At 40.9% G+C, this 24,668-nt stretch overlaps 2 protein-coding genes across 16 annotated transcripts in view; one reads left to right on the forward strand and one right to left on the reverse strand.

Annotated features, from left to right (window-relative positions):
• The first annotated feature begins 66 nt into the window (after positions 1–66).
• Positions 67–24,668, forward strand: part of LOC309878423 (uncharacterized protein) — a 36,639-nt gene continuing 12,037 nt past the window's right edge. The window contains exons 1-11 of one of the 15 annotated variants that reach the window (XR_014317547.1): positions 67–2,973; positions 3,429–3,974; positions 4,847–7,872; positions 8,035–8,255; positions 9,828–9,895; positions 10,295–10,348; positions 11,754–11,813; positions 12,017–12,565; positions 12,721–12,791; positions 15,276–15,320; positions 16,145–16,822. Coding sequence is in view for 7 of the 15 variants with exons in the window: in XM_082760869.1 (XP_082616995.1) it covers positions 8,108–8,255; positions 9,828–9,895; positions 10,295–10,348; positions 11,754–11,813; positions 12,017–12,559 (873 nt within the window). In the remaining 8 variants the exon portion in view is untranslated. Of the gene's footprint in view, positions 2,974–3,428; positions 3,975–4,846; positions 7,873–8,034; positions 8,256–9,335; positions 9,370–9,827; positions 9,896–10,294; positions 10,349–11,753; positions 11,814–12,016; positions 13,826–15,260; positions 15,400–16,144; positions 16,823–19,810; positions 19,833–20,829; positions 20,892–24,668 lie in introns of those variants that run through there. The other 14 variants (XR_014317543.1, XR_014317548.1, XR_014317549.1 and 11 more) reach the window with 14 other exon arrangements.
• The window catches only part of DYNC1H1 (dynein cytoplasmic 1 heavy chain 1), a 44,293-nt gene continuing 33,599 nt past the window's right edge, over positions 13,975–24,668 (reverse strand). The window contains exons 58-78 of the mRNA XM_082760861.1: positions 24,227–24,373; positions 23,997–24,147; positions 23,548–23,801; positions 23,240–23,374; positions 23,034–23,128; positions 22,772–22,946; positions 21,675–21,750; positions 20,944–21,104; positions 20,554–20,665; positions 20,412–20,472; positions 19,904–20,027; positions 19,450–19,563; positions 19,022–19,192; positions 18,592–18,809; positions 18,289–18,392; positions 17,687–17,898; positions 16,844–16,997; positions 15,904–16,046; positions 15,331–15,499; positions 14,773–14,900; positions 13,975–14,364 (exon numbers count right to left, since the gene is read on the reverse strand). Coding sequence (XP_082616987.1) covers positions 14,236–14,364; positions 14,773–14,900; positions 15,331–15,499; positions 15,904–16,046; positions 16,844–16,997; positions 17,687–17,898; positions 18,289–18,392; positions 18,592–18,809; positions 19,022–19,192; positions 19,450–19,563; positions 19,904–20,027; positions 20,412–20,472; positions 20,554–20,665; positions 20,944–21,104; positions 21,675–21,750; positions 22,772–22,946; positions 23,034–23,128; positions 23,240–23,374; positions 23,548–23,801; positions 23,997–24,147; positions 24,227–24,373 — 3,033 coding nt within the window. The 3' untranslated portion in view covers positions 13,975–14,235. The remainder of the gene's footprint in view (positions 14,365–14,772; positions 14,901–15,330; positions 15,500–15,903; positions 16,047–16,843; positions 16,998–17,686; positions 17,899–18,288; positions 18,393–18,591; positions 18,810–19,021; positions 19,193–19,449; positions 19,564–19,903; positions 20,028–20,411; positions 20,473–20,553; positions 20,666–20,943; positions 21,105–21,674; positions 21,751–22,771; positions 22,947–23,033; positions 23,129–23,239; positions 23,375–23,547; positions 23,802–23,996; positions 24,148–24,226; positions 24,374–24,668) is intronic.

Consider the following 24,668-nt stretch of genomic DNA (forward strand, 5'->3'; position numbering starts at 1 on the left):
GGATTTCAAGTACTAGCTGCTGACTTAAATCTACAATTGACAATGCTGTGCAGTGGTGCTGCAGAACATGCAGTAACATGTTGGAAGGTAGAGGCAGTACTGACTTGAAATTAGGTTTAACTTAATGTTTCTACTGAGCAAAGTGTAGTAAAGCGTTATCTGTTTTAAACTGACTTTTGTATGTCAGTATACTGGATAGAAGTGCTTGTTTCTGCAAATAAAATTTCTCAAAAATGAAATTAAGGAATTGAATAGAAAAATCATGAACTCCTTCAGTATTGTGCAATCCCTAAAAGTAACTTGCATGAAGGCTTCTGTGGTGGTTTTTATGGGTGTTTTCTTTGATTTCAATGCCTCAGTTGAAGCTTGCTGTGTTCTTTGGGCTGCACTTGTGTTAAACTACTTCAGTAGGGAGATAACCATGCTTGTCACTGAAATGGAGGACTTGAACCATGAAGGGGAAGTGGCATCTGCTTCCAAAGTTCATGAAAGAAACATGCCTTCCAAAATGACATCAGTATTAGTGAGTTCACAGTGCCTTACATGTCCTGTCATGTGCCCAAGTTGGTTTAAAAGCTTTTCCCAGCTATTAATAGCTAGAAGAAATAAATAATCCGAAGCATCTACAAAATGGCTAAAAGTCGTTAAGTGTGATTCCATGTGAGACAATTGTCTTCCATGGTTGTGTTACTCTATCATTGCTTAAAATGTCCCAAACTGCTTTGAATTACAGGTATCTCAAAAAGGTTACAGAAGGGTTTGGTACTTTTCATGTTAGTGCAAATTGCACTCAGCAAGGCAAAGGTAAGATGTGAAAACATGAAATGCACTTAGGCAATGAGGCAATGTGTTTTTGTTCTCCCCTGCCCCAGTATGAAAGCAAGACAAGACCTACCTAAGTTTAATGTCACTGTTTCTAGGGCTTCCCTAGTTACCTCCAGTTAACATGCAGTTTCAGTGTTAAACAGCATGGTTAGGATGAGATGTCTTCCAGGCATACAACTACATTCTCTTGCCATAGTAATGAATGTGCTGTTGCTATAGTAATGAATGTGACATAAGGGCAGATGCTGTCCTGGCTTCTAAGGGGGGTTGCAGAGTTAGAAATGTGTGTCCATCGATACTGACTTGCATTTTCAGACCATGGGTGATAAAAACTGATCAAAAGGTGGAGGCTTCATCTTGGAGATGCTTAAATACTTAAAACCACTGGGTTGAATTCTGTCAGCTTTAGGTAATTTCTCCAAGGTCTCACTGGCAGAAATTCTTAGTAGTATTGTACCACAACTGAAGACTTAGCTTATTAAAATGCAAGTACTTCTGTGTCTTATAACTAGGATCTATTCTATAATGTCTTCAGAATTCAGATCCAAAGGGTGCGATGGCATAGAAAAGACTGGAGACAGATTAAGGCAGTGAAGCAATGACTGAAGTTTTCACCTCCCTTGGAAATTTATCTGTTAGAAAATAACACAGGTGAAACGCGGGGGTTACCTCCAGCATTTCTTGCAGTGAGACTGAGTTTCCTGCATTGTATTACTGGAGTGGTCAGACCTTAGATCTTGCAAAAAGGACACAAGAACAAAAAGTGTTTTTTTTTTTTGCATAGAATGTAGAACTCCCCTCATTATCAGGTTTTTGCTGAAATACATTTTAGCACCGATAAAAATTTTGCTTGGCTACTGTAATGTAGCAAATTCCCGGCTTTGTTTCATGTACTTTGTTACTTTTTAAATAGTAGATATTGCAGAGTGCAACAGTAGAATTTAGGAAAGAGGAGTGACCTCCTGAAGGCAAGTTGGATGTCTTTCAGGGCTGGTTGGCTGTCCAGTGAGGCTCATGGTACAGCATTGCCGAGAATTTAGAAGTTTTTTTTTTATGTGGAAATGCAGCAAAACAAAGGCTTAGATACCAGTGTAAAAATATTTCTGCTTACTGGAGCTTCAGTACAGTGGAATCAAACCATGTTGAATAAGTGATTACAATGAAACCTTCATAGTTTGGCCCTGCGCTCTCTTGCCTCCATGTTTAGAGATAATGTTGCTGTCAGTTGGAGGTTTTGCTGAAATTCAGAATGTTTTCCCGTTCATACTAGTCATCTCAGAATTGTAGCAAGATATTAAAACTGTAGCAGGGTATTAAGATGCTTAAGTCATCTAGTACTTGATTCCTCAGCTCTTGGAGGAAGCCTGGTACACTCATCTGTAGGGATTTTTGAGCCTTGGGAGCTGGTGCCCCTATTGTTCTAGTGAAAGGCTCCCACCATTGTGTGCAGTACAGCCCTGAACTTGGATGGTGGCAGAGAAGCAATGTAACTTCCATTGTACTAGAAACTGTAACAAACAATTGAACTAGACTGAGTTCAGTTTTGTGCTGTGATGAATGAGATGGAATTGGATTTATTTCATAAAATGCTTAGAATGCACTATTTGATAGTCATATATATAAACATATTTCACAGGCAATGTTGTGTCTTGAGCTTTTCCATTCATTTGCAGCTGAATATGAGATGTTCATTCATGTTCTTAATTTGTAGTTGGAGATCTTAACAATTTTATAATAGAAGCTTTTGCAAATTCATCATTTCAGATGGTCTGCCTGTGAGTAAATTAAACTTCTCTTAGATCAGAACTTGCTTAACAGTGAGGGCAAGAGTGACATGAATTTCAGATGTCTTTTGTCTCTGGTAGTTCATTGTAGGTTAACATTTGAATGTTCTTTATTTAAAACAAAATAATCCTTACAATGATAAGTGATTTCAGATAAAGATGTGTTTTTATGCTAGTCAGTTGTATAAACATTGTATTTTTAAAAATTAAGGTCAAAAAAAAACAACAAAAAAAACCCACGCCCTGATGAATAAACTCAATCTCAACTATGGCTGGTCCGAGGAGGAGGTGTATTAGAGAAGCATTCAGTGTCCTTAGCAGCAGCATGAAGAGAAGACGGAGACGTGCTTCCTTTCACACCAAGGTGCAGTTCTGATGGGATGATGAGGGTGGGTGGCAAAGGTTGCCTTTTTTTACCCCAGTGCACGGAATTCTCCTGATTTTGAGCCACTGGGCCATTAAAGTAGAACCAAGTATTTTGTTAATGCTTTAAAATACAAGAGTTAGTATCCCAATATATTTCACTGTTACTTTTACTTACCTATTTATGGCTGATTATAAATGATAATTGTTGAGTTGCCTTTTTATATTGGAAAACATACTCCATATATTTTTTCTGTAGTAGCTTTTAAAACACCATTTTTTAATGAGGCCTTTTCATGTACTGTTCCTCTGTTTTGCTGGCCTCTGTGGCAGGCGGTACCGTGCACTGGAAGTCTGCAGGAAACCTTTACCCTGATATTTCAGTGATTCCTTTGGTAGGAAATGACCCAGATAGTACAGAACTCATCTCACTCACTTGGAGTCATTTTATTTTAGTTTTTAGATGCTTATTGTGGTTACTCAGAAGACAGATCACTTCACGCAAATTGCAGTGTGAATTTCACTAGCGGTAAACATCAAAGAAGAGTTAAACCTGTACTGATGCATGACGTGCCAGAGGCAGTAGCTCTGAGACAGCATTTCCCTTTAGAAGACCAACAGATTGCTCTTACACCTGAAAACGTAGTCCTGTCTGTTAGAGAGTCCCACAGTGATGTTTACATGGCACCAGAAAACGATTCTAAAACACCAATGGAAACAAATGTTAAGGAGAAATCTGCTTTTCCAACAGCCTTAGCAGAATTTTATGATGTGTCTCAGAGATCTGGAGCTAGTGCAGAGGCAAGGTGGCCCCAGAGGCGTGAATGTCCCTCACCCATGGATATCGAGCCTTCAAGACCTATGGGATTTCTGGAGAACATCACAACTGCTTTGCAGCAACCCCCACTACCAGAATCGGACGGTGATGTGTAAGCAAAGAACAAATGTTTCCAAATGTTTCCTGCTGAAAACTTAATGAAAGAAAACTTCATGTCACCTAAAGTAGGTGTGGCTGTATTACTGGCATCCCCAATACTTTGTCCTGTCATTAATGCACCGTGAAACTTCTGAAATTTTCCTATCTTCCTTTGGACAATAGAGGTTGTATAGTAGAATTAAGGTTTCAAAATCATAATTGTTTATACATACAGACAACTACAAGGGAAGGCTTTGTGAAGTTTAGGTGGTCAAGAAGGACAAGTCTGCCTTAGGTTCTTACAACTGCTAGTTGATGGGTCTGGAAAGGCAAGGCTTCTGGGAAGATAAATTCCCTCCTTCAGACTTACTATTTTTTTGCCAGGGAAATAGGAGTATTGGTTCATCAAGGTACCAAAATACTTTTTTGTTGTGGTTGGATTAAAAGTAATGCAGGGGATGATGTGATGTACATGTGACTGGGATATTCTTATTGCCGTTTCTCCCAGGTTGTTCCTGAGGCATGTGAGAGTCAGGCTATAAAGGCAGCATGCTGACTACTGCTCGTTTTCTTCAGGCTCTTAAGTGGCTCTTAAGTGGTTGAGCTAGAAAGTTTGCCAACCTAATCCCTTCTGCAATCATTTAAATGTTTGCTATGCTTCATTAGTCTCAAACAATTTACTTGATTTTAGTCATTTTCTGAAGTGTACATGAGCTAGTTTTTGGCAGAGCTCATATACGTTGAGGCAGATCTGAAACTGAAGTATCAAGTAATTATGAAATAAGCCTCTTGGTCCCATGGTATTCTGTTAGCGTAGGCGGGTAAGGTAGCTGGCATTGGAGAGTTCCAATAGGAAGGGAGAGGTGTGAAGGACATTTTTTTTCTCCAATAAATTGGGTGTATCTATCTGTAGCATCTTAATTCCTGGGCATTCCCAGCTAACAGGAACTGTTTCCAGCACTCTGTGATATGAGATGGCCAGATCACTCATGTTACTCCCTATCTTTTCAAAGAACAAAAGTCCACCTGAAGATATCAGACTGCACTAAAGAAGTGAAAAGATGTCAGCTTCAAATGCAGTGGAGCCAGTCCTGGTAACTATCTGCCATGGAGCCCAGTAGGCACCTTGTGTTCTGCTTGAGAGGAGAGTGAGTGATGTACTTGATAGTACAACCAAGCAGCAATTCAGCAATTCCAGGGCCAGGATGTTATGAAATCACTCTGGGAAGCAAAGCCAAATGTTAAGGCTGCTGCACAAGGCAAATCCCTAACGGCAGGAGGGTCACGCGAGTTCAGTTCTTTGCAGCTCCTGATTTAACACGGTCAGCATGTACTGTAACATTAGTTTCCAGGTGCACCATTTCAGTTTGAAATTAGAGCCAGAGCAGAAGACTGCAACATCTATTGAATGTGGTCAGAATTAAGAGTTCTTTCTGCTCCGTTCTCTTGCTTTTCCTCCAATCTACTTTCCATTAAGAGCAAGACAAAACCTGTAAATGCCGGTGATTCCCATGAAAGGTAAAAATGAGACATGACATCTGCTCGGTATCCTTGTGGCCCTTTTGCCAAGACATAACAGGTGGATTTGGGGATCCATGGAATTTTGGTACCTCTAGGTAGAAACAGGGTACTGTCCTGTTGCCTGAATGGTGGCGTCACCTCGAGGTCCTGTAGGATCCACAGACCCCTGCCAATGTGAGTGAGCTCTGTAACTGTGAACTGAAAAGCTTTCACCTTTAGGCTGCTGGTACCAGCACTGACTGGGCTGAACAGAAACATTTCACCTGGAGCTTGGCTCTGTACTGAATGTATATATCAAGCTTACTGTATGATAACAGGTTAAAGACAGGACTGTGTGTACTCCTTAAGTAAATAGATTTTGGAGGGTTCACTAACACTGGCTAGCCAGTCAGAGAAACGGTTATATTGCAAAAACTCAACCTAGTCCTCTCCCAGTTTATGAAGTCCCCATTAAGCTTTTATGCTGCCCACCGTTCAATCGGCCTGTCTCAGCAGTGGTGTAACCATAATGGTGAACAGAACAAGCTGAAAACGCAAAAAAATGGCTGATTTATTGTATTCCTCAAGTGATTCCAATACGTCCCTTGATACTCAGTTGGTATGAAAGCCATTGCAAGTAGCAATTAGAAAAAGCAGTATGCATTTTGAGAAGCCAGGCACATACTCAAGCAAGAAAGAGCTCCACGTCAGAAAGCAGAAGGCTTTTGTTGAATAGTCCCCAAAAATTTGGCAAAACATTACTTTAAAATAAAAGTGGAGCAGAACATGTATGTGAGAAGTCTCCAGAGTAACTTCTGCCCTTCACCTCTTAGGATTAGATCACACTGGGCCCAGTGGTGCCCACCATGGGTGTATGTAGAAACAAGAGTTGCAATGTTCCAATACTTTGATGTATTACCACCTGCAGGTAGCTCTGAGCATTAGGTCCGGTGTCTGCAGTGCAGCTCACCAGGCGGGTGCAGTGACTTCCGTCAGCTTTCAGGCAGGGCTTCACGTCCCGCCTTCAACTGATGTAATTACTGATGCAGCTGAACGAAGTCTGGGAATGTAAAGAGAGCTTAGGAAACACACACACACACAAAACCACCTTACTAGTCATGTGTAACTGGTTTTAGTAAGTGGAGTCTGCATTTTCATGCTCTGACCACCTTCCCTGCCTTCTCAGCATCCAAATTACAAGACCCCAGCCCTGAACCTAAAAAAGCAGCTAAGGAAACTGAGGCAGCCAAAATACCATCCTTACTCTTATGGTCTTGAAGGGCACGTGGACGCTCCAGGGGTATTGATATAAAGCACTTCATCTTCAGAACAACATCAGCCTGTCAAAGAAGCTCATGGGTGGCTAAGGAGCTATATTTCAAGTTAGGCAAAATATTTCCTCTCTGCTGCTCACAAACAGACTTTGAAGTAAACCAGCAATAGTCTGGCTTGCCTTTAAAAATGTAATTCCTTCTCCAAACATTAGTGTGGCTTTCTCGCTTAATAAAACACAAGTTTTACGTGTTTGCTGTGGAATGTCCACTATATGCACCCACAACCCAGGAACTTACAGGAGGCTTTCTGACAAGCGTGAAGATGCGTCAGCTGCCAGCCGTGGGAGCTGGTCCTCAGCCTGAGGAGCTTTGGCTCCTGACCAAACAGCTGCCAGGAAATGCTAAGTGCATGGCTCTGCTACAACTGCGCAGAAATGCTGACAGCAAAGTACTGCTAAAATGTTGCTGCTTTGTAAAGTTAGACTGTGGCAGTTTAACAAAGTAACTCTTAAATGCCCAATTCCCAGCTGGCCTGGGGTTGTGTTTCAGAGCCTGGGAATCAGCAGGTGCTTCCCCAAGATGCAAATCTTGTTTCTGACCACTTGCCTCAGCAGGAATGATGTTTCCCAGCTTCACTCACATGATGGTTAATGTAGTTCTCATGAAATAAAGCACTGAAGAAAATCTCTCTCTTCCCTATTGAGCTGTTTCTTGCCTTAAATATCGATTTAAACATATCAGCGCTCTCAACCAGAGCTTAATTCATTCCCTTTGTGAAATGATTTTTCCAAGGTCATGCATCAAGGCGCAAAAGCCAAGAACAGAACCTCTGCTTTAACTCCCAGTGCAGGTCTCCAGCTCGTGCTGCCTCTGATGTACAGAAGAAAACCAAGAATCTTTAAAACCCCCATGGTTCGTATACCACAGAATATCCATTATTGGATTTGCTCCCAAGGGATTGTTCAGAACAGCTAGCTCAGAACATGGCACGTCTGTACTCACAGACCAGGGCAGACACCAAGGACATTTCTTTGTCTTCCAAACCCTTCTGTCACACATCACAGAGAGAAGATTTCATGAAGAAGAGAATGGGATGTTGTTGTGTGCAAACAGCTGCGAGTACAGGAATTCAAAAGCTGGCTTTGTTCTCTCTCTCCTAAAGAATCAGCAGTCACATATTAACCATAATAGCTATTGTAGGCTTTTCAAGGTAAGCTGCAAAAATGAGGAAACTGCGGCACCAGTTGTAGTTCAGCCATGCTTGCAGTCATGTACGGCACCATATGTGCAAGTACAAACAAAGTAAGGGATAAAGCCAATTCCTGTTAAGCAAAACAGCCTCAAACTGTGCTTGTAATGTCTTTATTCACAGCTTGATTTTAATAGGAAATTAAGTCAAAGATTTCCTGAACTGCTGATAGACAGAAACACTTCCACAGTGCGAGATGAGCTTGCAGTTTCTACAGTACCTTGTTTTCTTCAGCTTGTCACAACACACAGGATTGACTGAGATTTATTTTGATCCGCCATGGGTTGACCTTTTTGTGACTGCAGAACTTCATACTCTGTACCTCCTTCGTCTGATCAGCTCAGGTAAAACCACTCTCACCACAATGTGGTCCCATCTTGCATTTTTAAAAATATTTTTTGCAGGGAAGATGTGATTCCTATTGCACTGTTTCACCTGTAATCCCTCAGAGACTAACAGTTGTCTTGATTACCACCTGATGGGTCCTTATGCTAACACCTGTTGCTTATAAAGCATTAGTAGCTTGTTTGGGCAGGCTTGTTGGAAGAGAAAGTTCTCTAAGCTATGTTGATGGCCGTGTGTGCTCAAATCAGCTGGAGCTGCAAGCACCCACTGAGCACTTCTTCGATCCCACCTCCCTGGTGTGGGAAAATCTTGACTGGTCTGTTCTGATGTGGAAGCAGCTGAAGGTTCCCAAAAGGGGAGCTAACTATTAGACTGGTCTCAGCCTGGGCACAGAAGGTAAGGAGGTGGAAGAGGAGCTGTCAGGGGAGAAGAGAGGTGCATGTGGTTAGGTGTACAGCTGGTGGGAGGGGTGGAGCAGAAGTTTCTGGGGTGTGCTGTGGGCTTCTGGTGCAGCTGCTCTCCCTCTAGGGTCTCCTGGTGTTTTTTTCAGAGCGATGACCGGCTGCTGGCTCTGCTGACAGACCCTTGGCTCTTACACTCCTTTGGTCATTTTCTGAGGGCTGTGTGAATGTACAGGGGCTACAGGAAATAAATCCATGAGAGCAGAGGGGGAGCGATGCATCTCTGGCTGCCAGGCCTTGTAAACTCAACTGCAAATATATGTGCTTTTTGTATAACAAATGCAGTGAGCAGAGGCTCAGACAACCACTTTGTTCTCTGTAGATTGCTTCTGCAGACCTCCCCACGGCTGGCTCTCATGGACTCCTTTTGTGGAGGAGTCTGGGGCCTTTGGTTGTGGCAGAGAGCACTCTGCCAGGAGGCCTTACCCTTCCTTGCCCTTGCTTTGCTTCCACCTTTCTCAGCAGAGAGGTGCTTCTGTGCTGGGGGAGCTGAGCAGGGAGGCAGGTGTGAGCAGCGGGGGCAAGAGGGGGCTGGGAGCCCAGGCATATAAAGCTGGAGGAGGGTGCGGGTGCTGGAAGAAGATGGCCTTGGTGGAGAAGAGGCGGAGGAGGCGACATCGGGCTGGGCAGCCCATGGAGGGGCTGGGGAGAGGTGAATCTCCTGCAGGCAGAGCCCCTGGGGAGGGCAGGGGGTGCGCGGGGACCCCAGTGCTGGGTGGGAGGGCTGGGAGGAAGGGTGGCTGAGAGTGGCTTTGTGTTCCCTTTCTCTAGCCTAGTCTGGTGTCTTGAGCACAGACTCTTCTTTGAGGGTCTTATAGTGCCATTTCTTAAAAACAAAACAAAAAAACCCTTTACCAAATGTAAGCTGCTTCTTCAAAAAATGTGCATCTTTCTCATGCTGCACAAATAACCAGTGAATCCAGTTGTTGTTGTGGTAGAAGACAGGGCTTACTTCTTGTTTAACAGCAGCTGCCTGTGATTAGTAACTAAACACAGACTTTATGAAGGGTTTACAAACCTTTCTAGCACAGAGGTAGTTACCATGTCTAGGAAACTTATCGATGAGAACTTTCTCTAATGCATTTTCTTACCCTCTTCCTGGTTTGTCAGATGCTCAGGAAATGAAGGATTCTGTTAAAAGCTCGGACTACATAGAAAGACTGGCACATAAATACATGGTAACTATTCTAATTGCTATTTCTTTATCCCCCTGTTAAACTGTAATTTAGCTTTAGTTAGCTGCTTTGTCAGTAGCCTGATGGTGCAGATAGCTGTGCTGGAAAATATTTCATGGGGAACATGTGTGAATAATCAATACAAATGATATCACCTGCAAAGCAACAAAAAAGGAGGGAGGAAGCTTTTGGGGGAAGAATAAAGGGCTTCCATTTTCTCCCTTTTCTTGCTTGTACAACCCAATCAGCAACACAAATGTGGGATGTTTGGAAAGACAAGCTGAAAAGCTGAAAGCTTTGGAAAAACACAGCATCTATGGTTTGTACTAGAACTTCAGTTTCAGCCCAAAGCTGCCTGAAGTTCTGCTTTGGGCAGTATTTCTTCCCTTTCTTCCTCCACAGCAGAAGTGCGTCGTAGAGTCAAGTACAGAATCAGAGTCTGAGTCCAGCGCTGAGGTGAGGCTCGAGTCTCTGGGGTATTTTGATGGTGATGAGTGTCTGTAACGCCTGGCATCCAACGCTGCTCTTCCCTGCCTTTGATCTCGGTAGGGAGAGTCCAAGGCGCGGTTGCTGGGTTCTTCCTTGTGACTGTGAAAGGAAAGGGGGGCAGGGGAACAAAACAGAAAACCCCGTAACACCGTTTGGTTCAGCAGGCTCTTCCTTACAACCGTTAATAAGCTCAGCAAAATTAGGAAGGGGGTGGGGTGGGAGTAAGGCAGGGAAGTACTAGGTTTGACGTACTTTCCCTGCTAAAACATGCATAAAGCTGCCCTAGGTTGTCTCTGGTGGTTGACTTGCGGCAGCTCTGGTGTGGCTGGGTTTCTGCAGGGCTGGGCAGAGACTCTGCCTGGTGAATGCTCACTTCAGATGAGAGTGAGAGCAGCTCTGTTGGTGTGGCAGTTATGAATATCACGAACTTCCTGAACACTGTTTTGTCTGTCAAAGCAGTGTGTTTAATATCAATAGGAGGAAAAAAAAAATAAACACAACTGATTCTGGAGTAGAGATCTGGCTTGGTTTTTTGTCCATTCCCCTCCCCAGCATGTGTTGGTAAATCCTGGTGAACTTAATCCGTGTTTGCATCCTATGTCTGTGATGTGGAAATCAAAACCCAGCAAAACATAGCTATAATTACTGTTGTGAACCCTGAGCTTTGTTGATCTTGGGAACTTTGTAGGTAAGTTTCTGTATCTGGGCACTGGCACTTAAACCAAGCTTACAGAAATACTGCGTGTTACTGGCTCTTGTCAGCACCTGGAGGTGTAGTGTGCAAAATGAGCACCCCCAAGAGCTCTGGTAAGTATTGTGGAAGCACAGAGCCTGCCAGGGCCTCGGCTGCTGTTCCTGTGCTGAGACAGGGTCTGTGCTACCTGAGTCCTGAGGGGAACTTTTGTTAGTTGTAAAAATTCATAATGAAGGTGAATTTCAGATTGTACCTAATGTAAAAGAACAAAAGGTGACCTAATTTGAAGGGAAAGCTCTCTAACCTCTAAATTACATGTTCTCTATTATTAAATTCTGATTTTGTTTACTTCTGGTAGTAGGGTATACAATTACTCATTGTTTTCTTCATAGTGACATCTTTAAGTGCTGGAGGATTTACCATAGCTCTCCTCAGTCCTATTTTAGTGCTTTTTTCATTTTTTTTTTTTTCTTTTTAACCAGGCCTTTTGAAGTTAGTTTGTCTGATACGTATTTTTATTAACTTTGGGGAGGGGGGGGGGGGACGCGGGACGACACACACACACACAACAATCTGGCTTCCTCTTCTGTAGGTTTTTATCTGCTTTAGTTTTACTTCAAGCGATCAATAATTCAGGGGAAGATGTTTTATAAACCTATGTAAACTTCTCTTAACTAGGTCGTGCCTAGCCTGGTTGCTGAAGGACTCAAGAAGTCAAGGGACTCTAAGGGATCACAGGTAGGTTCAGCTATTATACAGAAGCCTTGTTCTCAGTGTGCAACCCAAAAATTATAATACACGGTAGGACTGTGTGGAGAAACAAAATTTCCATAGTAAGTTTATGACTTGTTACACTGAAGAGTTTTTTAAGCCCATTGAATGTTACTCTGTATTTTTTCCAGACAAATAGAGATCTTTATAAATATATTAGTCTATTTTAGTTTTTAGATCCTTATGATGGCGATTCAGAAGATGCATCCGTATACTCTGACTGCAGCTTGAATTCTTTAAATAGTATAAAAGTTGCACCATGGGTGAACAGTGCCTCAAAAGCGATGGCTTTGGAGGATGCTGATCCTTCAGAAGATGAAGAGTCTTCCCCTGAAACTCTGCACTGGCTCTGTCCAGAAAGAAAAATTGGTAAAATCCACACCCAGATAGCAACTGACTGTAAAGCACCTCCGGAACTTTCTACCCTACAGAAGGATTTCCCAAGAAGCCTGTCGCAATCCTCTGAACTGACTAGAGCCACAGAAGCATTTCCCTCCATGTGGCTGACACCTGACTGTTCCTTACTGATGGGTACTAATTCTTCAGCCTCTGCAGATCTGCTTGCAAGTCCAGGTGATAGTGTTCCACAAACCATGCTAACAGATAACTCTGAAACAATATCCAAACAGCTACTAATTAAAAGAAAACAAGGATTTTCCACTGCAGAGGGTGCTGGTGAAAAACTACGAAGAAAGAAATTTCGTGCTATGTGACCTGAGGTATGAATATATAGTTGAAAGAACTCTGTGTTCTAAAAAGTGAACCTGGTTGACATTCCTTTTGCAAGGGTCTGTTGAGGAGGGAAAGATGAGTGACTAAATTGCTGTTGATTTTCCATAACTACTGCTTACCCCTCACCTGTTTCACTCCACAGGGTTTGTTCTTCATTTGTCTGATCTGCTGCATGACAGGAGGGAAGCAGCTGTTTGGTGAACGACTCTACAGGTTTGATTACAGTTACGTTAAGCTGAAATGAATGTAGCAATCTAGCTTCCATTTCTTTTTTCTTTAAACACAGTGCTGTTGACTTGTGCTATTAATATATATGTTCCTACCTATTCTGAACAATATTTTTGTTATGTATGCTCAGTACATCTGCCAGTTTCGAATTTACAATGCAAAGTTGAACACGATATCTGTAAGTACTCCTCTCCCTTACTGAGAACAAGCTGCAGAAGTGGTGCGTGCAGATGGGAGGTCAGTTAGTAAAACCTCTCTCTGATCTCCCTGATTGATGATAATCTTTTTAGTAGTTTCCTTTCCACATAAATGGACTATACCTGCAGAAGCATGATTGCTTGAAATATGCCAGTACCAATTCTGGAAGTGTTCAGAAACTGTTCATTTTGCATGATTGGAAGAGATTAATTTCAGACTCTTAAAAAAATGCCTAATAAAGGTAGCTTGTACCATTCCATTAACAGCTGCATAATTATGTTAAAGTAACTTTTTCCCTTCAGTTTGGAGATAAGTAGTTGTTTTTTAATATGCCTCAAAACAAAGTGGTTAGAGCAAGTATATCTTAAAACTCAGAGCCTTTTGCCCAAGTGAGCATCCAATCCATCTACTGAATGTTTTACTTAAACCAGCTGTTTACTGAAATAATCCAGTAGAAAAAAAAATAACAGAAACAATAAGGAGAAGATATTGAAAGGTACGTAAGCCACAGGGTAACGCTACTTAGACATTCAAATCTAATGCTATCTTCCTGGGTTAAAGAGACAGGAAGCTAGAGCCTTATATTACCATAAAAGCAGCTTAAGAAAGAAAAATCCCTATAGTCAGTAGGACAAAGAAGTCTTGTTTAGGATAGTCTAGCTTCTGAATGCATCTCAGCAGCTATCTAAAAGCAGCCTACGTCAAACAAGAGCCAGTTTGAATACCTTATTCAATATCTGACCTCATGGCACATAATGTCAGGCCTCTTGTAGTGCTGCATTAAGGACTTCTGTTTCAATGTTCTTGTTGCTATGTTTTAGATACAAGGTTCTTGGTGCTGAGAGTTAGCTCAGTGAGCTGTGTGAAAGTCAACACTATGCTTGAATACCAATTTATTTATTACCTGTTATTTTCTAAAAAGATCGTAAGTAGTTTTTCCAGACCAGTCACCAGAATGATTCCAGAAATAGTCAGAAATCTTGCTATAGATTTTATTTCAGATAATATGATCCAACTAATACCGCATGTCGATAACCATCTAAAAGTCTCATACGCTTTTTCCTTTGAACAAATCTGGCCTACCAGCTTTCTGCTACACTCCCCCGTTCTTTCTAGTCAACTTCATACAAATCCATCTGCCAACCTAGCCTAACCATATCAGCTACAAAGTATAGGTGAAGAATACACAGAAGACTGACAAGGGCTACAGTATTACCAAACAAAAAGTTTTTCACTCAGTGCAGAGAACTGCAACACCGCGTTCATAGAAGCTGCGAGGGTCTTCCTTGGTCGCTATTTCGAAGTCCACTGTGAAAATCAGATCTGCACGAGTGAAGTTCAGATAAACTGGTAATGTCACCTGGAAAAAAAATGAGTACAGAAGAGTTACACAAGGCAGCTGAAGAGTGCAAGAAGCTTCTGTACCGCTAGGTGGTATTTATGAGAGGAATTTAGTCTCAGGTAACTCAATATGCAACAGGCATTGTAAATTCACTTTAAAGCATAGCTTTCTTTAATTCATTCATATGAAGCTTTGTCTTGAACACAGCATTAGTATTTTTGAATGCTTCTCTCTCCTCTTACCTACCTACAAAGGAAAGACCTAGTCAATGCTACTCTCTGACGCTAAGAATATTAGAATAATTTTATTTGTGGTGTCAGAAAAAAGGTAGCATTTCAGAAAAAAAGATTATTGGCTGGACAGCCACAAGAAGACACGATTATAATTCTTTTTAATACATATTTAAGTACTTTTATCAATACTTACAACATTTGCTTTCTTATCAGCATTTGTCTGCTTGATCCAGCGAAGCTGTGTAATGGGCAGTACAGTTGAAATAGCATTTGAAAGTGACAGCTTGTTGTTACTGCATGTAGCTCCCTGAAGCTTCAGGCCTGTAAATTGAAATACACTTTAGAGTTCCACCAGCTTTTGTATAGCCAGACAAAGCGAGTCTCCCTGTGTATCATTTAAGGGCTATGTTAATCTATGGAAGTTTTGCAAGATGTTTTAAACTATGGCCATTCTGTTTCTCTGCTAAGTCCACTAGCAGTGCTAGACGTACTTCATACCCCCCAAACAGAGAAGCTGTAAAGTAAAAGATACGCTCTCTTAATACTACTTAAACATATACTGATCTGAATCTTGGGATTTATTACCATTATAAACACCTCCCTATTAACAAGATCTTTAAACAAACAGCTTCAAAAAGCGTCTATTAACTTGCAATGATGTGACTTGTTTATGTAATTCAGCCCATTTAACACCAGGAGCTTCTGAAAGTACTGCAGAACAAGGACCTCCTTCTTCCCACTGTAAGTTTACCTGTCACTCCAAAACTGCATGCATCCAGGACCGCATTCTGGGTAGTTGTAACGTTGACCTCAAGACAGAGCTCTTCAAGGGACCAACTGTTTGCTTGGGCAACGTACTGTCGTGTAGCAGTGATATACGCCTCTGGTACAAACAGGCCTCCAAGGCACACATGGATGTTCTAATTAAGGGGGGGAAGGGGAAAAAGATTATCAATGCATATGGCTGTGGTATTAATTAGTGATTATCATAAATGTTACTTCATCAATCTAAATTTCCATTAAAATTTTCCTGCTGCAGCTGCTGGAATACTATGTAGTAACTATGTAACTGCTGAACTGCTTTTTCCTCTATGGATACGTTTTCTGTCGTAAAAATATCGTTCCCCTCTAAGCCGTATAAACTTAACACTGCTAAGTTTCCCTAGAGTATCAGGAGACACTTAACAGTATTCGCAACCACATTTAGGAGAAATGAAGCTATTTTGCTTAATGAACTTGTGAGAATTCTTGATATGAAGACTCCATAAAGTTGTTATGCACCTAAATTCAGATATAACCTCTAGATGACATCAGCTCAAGATACCTTTAGCTCTTTTGCTCCACCAGAGGCAGCTGCCTGGGAAATATTCTGCAGTTGTTTGATGCGTTCACTGAAGTCAGACACCCACTGGATAACAGTCATACCAGCTGGCACTGTGTAATGAGACCAGCTGCGAGGCAAAATACCTATGGAAAATGTGATTGAAATTAAGTTTTGCTTGCATACAGGTTGCAATAATGCACTATGTTGAGACTTTAACCATTTCTTTTTTTTCTCCTAATAGCCATTTAAGAGTTAGATTGGGACACAAGAATTTACTGCAAGGCTCCTAAAAAAAAGTGAAAGCATTTAACAAGATTTCAAAGCAGATTGCCTCCAGGTCAAGTACTTAAAATATCATCCAGTCACAGAAACCCTTCAACAGCAACTTTAGTAACACACAGATATACAGTGTATTAACATATATTTAAGTTTTCTTGAAGATTTGAATGCTTTATAAAGAATTGAACAGGCCAAGTTACATCATTTTAAGAAACCCTTTTGTTCAAAGCAGGCATCTGAATGGTACTTCAACAACTGATCTTCAAGTGTTACTTGAAATAGAAATTTGCCTACAATCTTGAAACAGAAGTTTAGAAGACTCATTTGCCAAGTGATTTTATTAGGAGAAATGTTACTCACTTTGTAGCATCAGCAATTTTGTTCCATCACAATTTACAGACAAAGAATCTAGAAAGAGTTCAGCTTAGAAATTAAGCTGCTAATTTAAAATGCCTGAAGAAGTTTAATATTATCTACCTCCATTTGAAATTCCAAACTAAGCCAATGGGATTTTACGCTCAACTCAGAAGGGTTGCCTGTACCAAATGGTAATTGCAGGAAAACTGGGATTGGCTTTAAGCTGCTGAACAGAACAGCTTCTAACTTACAGAGTGCAAGTGGCAAGGAACGACCTGGGAGATACCAATTTGATTTATCATACCTTTCACCAGTTCATTTATAAGTGTACGCAGGTAGTTGGTTTGTTTCTTTTTTCCTTCACACACTTGAACCACATCTGCAAGGTCCTGACGCACATCCTGAAGCAGCTTAGCTCCCATTTTCACCTCTCTCTCAAAGAACCGGAACAAAGGATCCTGATTGACAAATTTAAAGTAAGCTACAGATCAAAATTCAACAATTTTGCTGGAAAACTGGTAGTTGAAGACTTTTAGTTGTACAATTAATGCAGACCATCTGTACTGACACCTTCCAAACAATTGTGGATTTCTTGTCATCAGCTACAAAAGGGTCTTACCTACCATCCTAGATTAAGCCTTTAGAAGCAGTTTGGCAATCGCAACCACATTCAATTTCAATGAGCTTATTCCTGAGTTAGTGCTTAGATTAATCCTGTCCAGATCTCAAGAGTTTCCCCCTGCAATTTGTTCTCACTTAGCAGGAGCTGCTGCTGTATCTCTTCTCACTGTACTTTAACACGAAGTAATGTGTGCTGGCTGTAAAGGTAGTGCCATAAAGAACAGTGTGCTGCAAGCACAAAAGGAAGCACTTGTTTCTTGCTACCTGATCACAGAGAAGCTTCAGAAGCAGTTTACAATTGTATTTCTTTAAAGAATTTCCCAGAAAACACAGGACCAACTTCTAAGAGCATTTCATGAAACCTAGTGGGGCATACGCGGGGTTATGGCAGTCAGAATCAGCATCAATACAGGTTCCACCATCCTGTGCAACAGCTTAATTGGTACTTGAAATCAAAATGCACTTATTTCGCACGTTAGAACTTGTGTGATTCCTATGTCCATGTTAGATAAAACTTAATTCTTACCTTAATGTTTTCCACAGTCCGCTTCAGATGATTAAGAGTTTGTGGGATAAGGTGAAGCCAGTTAGAGGCTGTGGTATGCAGTGTTCTCATCCAGGCTGGGCGACCATCTGATGTAGAATCTGTTCTTGTCTTCTTCTCAGTTTCTGCATAAGCTAGATCATCTTCATCCTCTAGCATCTGCATTTTCAGCATTTTACTGATCATATCTATGCCTAAAACACAAAATATGCTGTTAGTCAGAGAAGCACTGTCATCAAAATGAAAACAACCTACCACATACAAGAAGTAGGACTTTTTTCCCTCAGTCTAGACCTAAGATTCTGAACTGTCTAGTTGCACATGTTTCCAGAGTTGATAATAAGGCCTTCCAGAATGAAGATGGGACCTTGACATTTGGAAGGCTGAATGTAACTGGCTTTTGAATTCACAAATGAACTAGTAAGTTTCTAAAATGACAGTGTTTAAATAGCAGAGGTTAAACTATGTTGAGGGTGGAGGGGAAAACTGAATTCTTCAGCAGGACTTTTATTTCTCTTCTGCTTTTTAGTTCAACCATCAGCTTTCCTATCTATGTAAGACATTGTTAAAGTTCTGTTTCTTACCTTGTGTGGTGAGAAGAACTTTCTCTGCGTTATTTGGCAGGCCCAGCCATGATGGTGTCTGTGTATCTGGCAGCATCTCAACCCACTGGACAAATTCTTCACGCCTGGAATTCAGAATTTTGGTATTCATTAGAAAGCTTCCCCCAGTCATAATAGCACAGTAATTCTGTGCCCAAGGCAAATGTTTACACAACCAAATTCTAGCACACAAAGATACAGGTTATGCTTTATATGTTTTTGTTTAAAAAAAAAAAAACAAAACTTTTCAGTTGTACACAGAGATCAGGATAAGGAAAAAGATACCTGATTCCATCTGGCATCTGAATATCTTTGTGTCCATCAACTTTGCAAGCAAGTTTGAATTCACTATCAAAGCTCAGAGTAGTAAACAGACGCTCCAAGAAAGTGTTCAATAAACGTTGATCAAATTCATTATCAATGCGGCCTCCATAGATAGACTGTGCCATCAGTGTCTTTAATGCAGACCAGGGGATTTTATCAGGTGAAATGTTTTGGCGGCCCTGTGAGTAAAATGCAATGTAATTAGCAGGAAAGCATCTTTTCCACCTCTCCTCTGCTAGAGGAATGGAACTTAAGAACTAGGTTAAGTTGCCACCAGCTTATTTCAGCAGACTCATCTACGTTACTGAAGGTTTCCAGAACAGACTTCCTCAACTGAAGATCTTAAGTAATCTAAATTCTATCTGTACCTCACGTACACAAGACTACTTGCCTTTGCTGTATCATCCAACCATGTATCTACTGTGTCACAGGCAGATCTCAGATCAGATTCTCCAAATTCATACTTCTTAGACCAACCAAGCGGAGCATAGCGCAAACGCTCTTGGATAATTGCATGGAACCAGGCAAGGAGGAAATACAAACGAGCACGTTCATTTGGAGACTAGGAAGTAGAGGAAAAAAAAAATACACGTATTACCCAAGTGAATTGATAAAAATCAAAGCCTGCAAATAATAGCCTGGCTAGAATATGTCACATTTAATGCTAGATTGCTACCAGAATTGTGTATGTTCTATCAACAGAAGGAACAACTACTATGTTACTACTGGGTGAACATGACATTTTATCATCTTTCTCAAGTACAATTTTAATAACATAATCTGACATTTACATTTTACCCATACAAGTCACAGCCTTACCTTGCACATTCTAGAAACTGGAATGCTACTGAAAGTCCTCAGCATGTTTGCCTTTACACCAGGAGGAGGTTCAAACACAAAGATTCGGCCAGCACGTAACAAATTCACTGGCACCTAGAAGAGAAAATGTAAGCCCAACTCCTTTAGCCTTCACTAAATTAAGTCCTTCTAACAGCACAGTTTGCATTAGCTTCAAAACCCCAGAACCTCGTTGTAAGCACACAGTGAAGTCCTGCCTGGCTTTGGGAGAGTGGGGGAATCGGTGAAAGAAATGCTATGAAGTGTTCAGGTGCACTTCAGCTACTAAAACCCAAGGCTAGTAACTACTCTGGCAACATGTGTTCTCCTTCTATTAATGCAGGAAGGCAGTAACGACAAATCCTTCTCTGGGTAGTGTTCTTGGCTCTGCAGGCCAATTGCTGTACCAGAGCATCATATTTCAGATCAGCATTACCTTGGGATTGATCTCCATGGTAAGGAAGAGTCTGAAGCAAGCATGAGGTTGCAGGGAATGCAGTTTCTTTTCCAGTTGCATGAGCCAGCCAGGAGCCAGGTGAACATTCTTCAGCATTACCCATCTATGAAATTTTTAAACAAAACAAGTGCTTTTTAGTATACAACTTATCTATCCTGGTTATTATCACCACAAAGAGTAACAGAATCTGGTATTAATGCTACAGGTTTTCCTCCCTCTTTTAAACCTTTCTGCTACATAGAATCAGTTACTGCTGTAACTAGCTAACTTTCCTGTTCTGTGGGTACAACCTACCCCTCTCCTTGAAAATACTTGTTAAACACCATTTGTAAACAGCTGTTTTTACATTATTTTAAATTTCAGTTCAGAAAATTGGGACTGTTTTTTCTTCACAGTTTTGTCTATTTAGCCAGTAGATTATTCCCCTCCCAACCCTATTCACCTTCCTACTAGACAGTATTCTGGCTTACAAGTAGATAGAACTTACCTTCCAGATTTCACTGCTGTGTTTATTGCTTTATCTGCTTGGTTAAACCCTTCAGCAGAGCCTAAAAGACAGAAGGTTGCTTAAACTCTTACTGCTAACAAATTAATTTATGCTTAGATAATGAGAAGTGGCATGTTCTTACCAATAGCAATAGAAGTAATCTGTGTGTTCTGCTCAGCTGCAAGGTCTTCAACATGACCACTGGCATCATAACCCGGCACTGAGCACATCAGCACAGGGGTATTAGGTTTCACCTATTGTACAGTAAATTTAAAAAGATACAAAGCAGTCAGTACATGAATACATAACAAGTGCAGTAAGCTCAGTCTTCCTTCCCTTTGGCCAGCTAAAGACATTACGTTACTCTTATTTTTTTCCTGTTAACAAACAGGAAAACAATCCATTCTTCATACCACAGGCAGAAGCGTTAAGTAGAAACGTTCCATGAACAGGTTTACTCATGATGGACCTCATGCAAAGTGGCACCTAGCATTACATCAGGAAATTAGCCTTCCAAAAACATGCAGTTTACCTCTGTATCTACGATGTGCGTCAGATCTAAGGGCTGTTCCATAATGGACATGAAAGACTCTCCAAGATTTGTTGAAACGAAGGTATGAGCCATTGCCAGCAGACGATCTGGACGGAAGGCCTGGATCAGAAGCAAGCGATGTATGGCCTGTCCGATAGGAGCTGAAAAGGGGAAACAGAATTGGACAGGTAAGAAACCAACCCCCAACACCTACCTCTTCTCAGTTCTCCGTTCAATTTTTCCTGTCTCATTTTTGAAACTAAATGAAAGATATTTTGCAACATATTAATAATGGAGTGCTTATATTCTGTGTTCACCTGGACAGTCCAAATAAATGCACCAGTTTCAGTGGGTTTGCTTTCCATGACATTTTAATTACCTGCTCAGTGTCTCATGTTATGAGCCCTTTAAAAGCCTACCTTAGTAGGATGCTTCATGACTGTACCAAAATGCTACAAAACCTACAGTCTAGAAGTGCCATGCTACGATTTTAAGCTTCCAGAGACAACAAATCTCTTCACATCATCTCACTCATTCAATAACCTGCTATTGTTGTTTTTAAAAATAAAACCAGACTACGGTTCTGCTGCAATCCCACGTTCATGATTTTCAGAGTCACTGAGGTCCAAATTCCAGTTCTATTTTAAAATTGCTTTAAAATCTAGTCAGTTTTCCTTAGGTTGAAGTTAGTAAAGTAGGAATGGTGTGGACAATAGTGCAACTTAACTTACTTGCAGGTTTTTCTTCAGTCCAAAGGTATGGTACAGTCTGCTCTGGTGAACTGCTATCCAGCCAGATACAGAATTGCTGTATTGAAAGAAAATGCAACATACCTGAAATAGAGTTTCATGGCACCAAAACTGTGCTATATAGTCTAGGTCCTGCTCATGATGCGACAGAGATCTTAAATTTCAGCCTTAAAATGTAGAATTTAATACACTGAAGAAATGCTCAGCTACATACCAGCTTTCAATAAGCAACAAAAGATTGCTAGTGTAAGGTTTTATTTAAGACAGTCCAAGCTCTAACAGCCTTTCATTTGCAAAATCCCCTCAAGTTTTGTTTTTTAATAGTAAGTAGTTAAATGTTTAATCAGTGAAATGTACAACAACTTTATAAGATTTTTCCCATTTAATGTTCACATCCTACCATCTATCCTTAATATAAAAACTTCAGCTGAGTACCAGATGCAGCAGTTGAGCTTCCATCTGCAAGTAAGTCTTGCAAAGCTAGTGAGGGCTAACAGTGCTAAACAGAAGCACTGCTATAGCAGACTAGTTGTCATATTAATTAAAGTCAAACATTAAACATAGCACCACATTTTGTCTGACACTCCATGCGGTTTGGTCTTTTCCAAGGCTTGTTGATAATAACTGGTATGAATGTTTCCCTGAGCAAAACTACACTTGGACAATCACATTTACCAAGTTTTTAACTCTTCATTAATTCTTCAAGAGCCCACCATAATGATGTATGTATGGCTAGGGCTGCTCCCCTCTACCGAATAATTTTTTTTTACTGTATCACTGTGATAAGACATCACACTTTCTGTCTGCAAAAAAGCTGACTGCAAAATTGGATTAACACTGAGATGAATAAGCTGCTTCCAAGGCTGAGTGATGAACAGTGCTGGTATTTACAAATCAGGTTTCATAGCTTGATTACAAATGAAGAACATTCACATTTTCCCAATGACCACAACTAGTTAATCTGTAAGGCTTCCTTTCTCATACTGGGAGACCTTACTCATAGCATGAAGTTCTTAAAGCAGAAACCCTAAAGCCTAACCAAGTAGCTTGATGCAGAAGAAAACCCAGCCAACACCTACCTCATCAGCCTGAACTTTTGAAACAAGGTCCTTAAATGCAGGAAGGCAGCTCAACCTCATCATTGCTTCAGTTTGCTCTACAGTCAAACCATTGATTTTTGGGAGAGATGCAGTGTTTAGTACAATCTCCTTTCCTCTCAAGAAGTGCTGGAATTCTGCATCATATGTAGGCTCCCTAGTAAGGGAAAAGAAGGCTTTAGCTCCATGTTGCTTTTTCAATACAGTTTTTCAACTGAAGTGAGGTAAGAAAACGAACATTTACCCAATAGTGCCTTTCAGTTTAATCCGGGCCAGCAACATAGCAAATGTTATATGATCTTGATGCAGCATGCCACGTGCCACTCTGTTGAAAGCCACCTACCAAGAAAATAGCAGAATTAGTATCATAAAGATTTAATTCTTAAAGGGGCCTTTAATTCTGGCCCCTCAAAAATTATTTAAGTACACCTGCTGAATAAAATACTGAACCTGAAAGAGATCCTTTGTGATGATTGAGAGACGCTGAGTATGGTCTGTGATTCCTTTCAGATTTGGGTTCTCATACAAGACATTGTGATAAATGTCCAAGAAAAACTGGAGAGAGTATTGGTACAGGAAGTGTATCTGAAAAACAAAAAGAGTTTGGTTTCCTCTCTAGAATTCTATCAGTTTTGATGGTCAATGGCATATGCCTATAAAATTGCAACATGGCAGCTGGGACTGGAATTAGGAAGTACCTACTAAGCTTTGAATAGCAAATAAACGAGGCTTCTGGCAGGAAGGAGCACTCATCCTACCTGTTTCAGTGACTCCATAGTAAAGTAGATACTGCTGCATGCTGTAGAAAGAGGCAAGTACTGCTGAGAAACAGTCTCCACTTCTTGCATGACGATATCAGTCTCCTCTACTTTTCTAGTAACCTCTGCTGCTTCCTTCTTCAGGTTCTCAAGAGTAGTAATGATGGTATCATCATCCAGGATACGTCCCTTCACTTCATTAAGTGCCTGGAGTAGCGATTTTTCTAACTGGCGCAAGCGCAGCTGAAATTCACCTTAATTAGAAGAAAAAATTAGGTTATACATTGTATAGATGTGCTATTTTTCCAGGAATTGTGTATGACTTGGCATTGGTCATGCTAAAAAAGCAAGGGTATCAACTATAAAGGTGTTTCACTGTGTATTACTATAGCTAACCTACTGTATCCTTTTAGAACAGGAGGAAGTTACTTCAATTTCAGTAAACATACCCTGAAGCTTGAGGAGATCAGAGCGTTTTTCATCAACATCTGGTCTTTCAGCTTTCAGGACTTCATTCAGACACTGGCTCTGTAAGCTGCTGCGAGTTACTGTGAAATTCACAAATGTAACACGAGAGCAGAGGTCTGGTGGGAATTCAACCTGTCACAGGAAACATAAAAAACTCTCAGCTCACTGACATACCATTTCTACAAAGGGGACAGCTTTGAGTTTTGCTTACTGTTGGATCTCTGGTGGAGAGGAAGATAACGAAGGACGGTGACAAATCAATATCTTGGTCTCCCAGAGTAATCAGAACTCTGCCTCCAGTTCTCCGGACTTCACGATTCAGAACGGGATTCAGAACTGGATCATAGCTCTCCACATCCTAAAAACAGAGATGTGTGAGAGAGAATTTGTTATTTTCCTAGTGTTCTCTAGCTAACAATCCCAATCCAGCTACAACTAATGGTCTGGTAGTGATCAACGTGCATTCAGTTTGGAATACAGATCACATTTAGAAGCTTTAGATTTGTAGCTGAGTTACACAAGCCCAGAGTTTAGGCCATTACCATACAAGGCCTCAGTAGGGGAGCACTGTTAATGGTCTGGTTGTGTTAGTATTAATACATAATAGGCCCTATTCTAAGCAGCACAAGCAACAGTTGCTGATCTCATCTGTG

Source organism: Aythya marila (assembly GCF_965140915.1).
Source record: "Aythya marila genome assembly, chromosome: 5".
NCBI lineage: Eukaryota > Metazoa > Chordata > Aves > Anseriformes > Anatidae > Aythya > Aythya marila.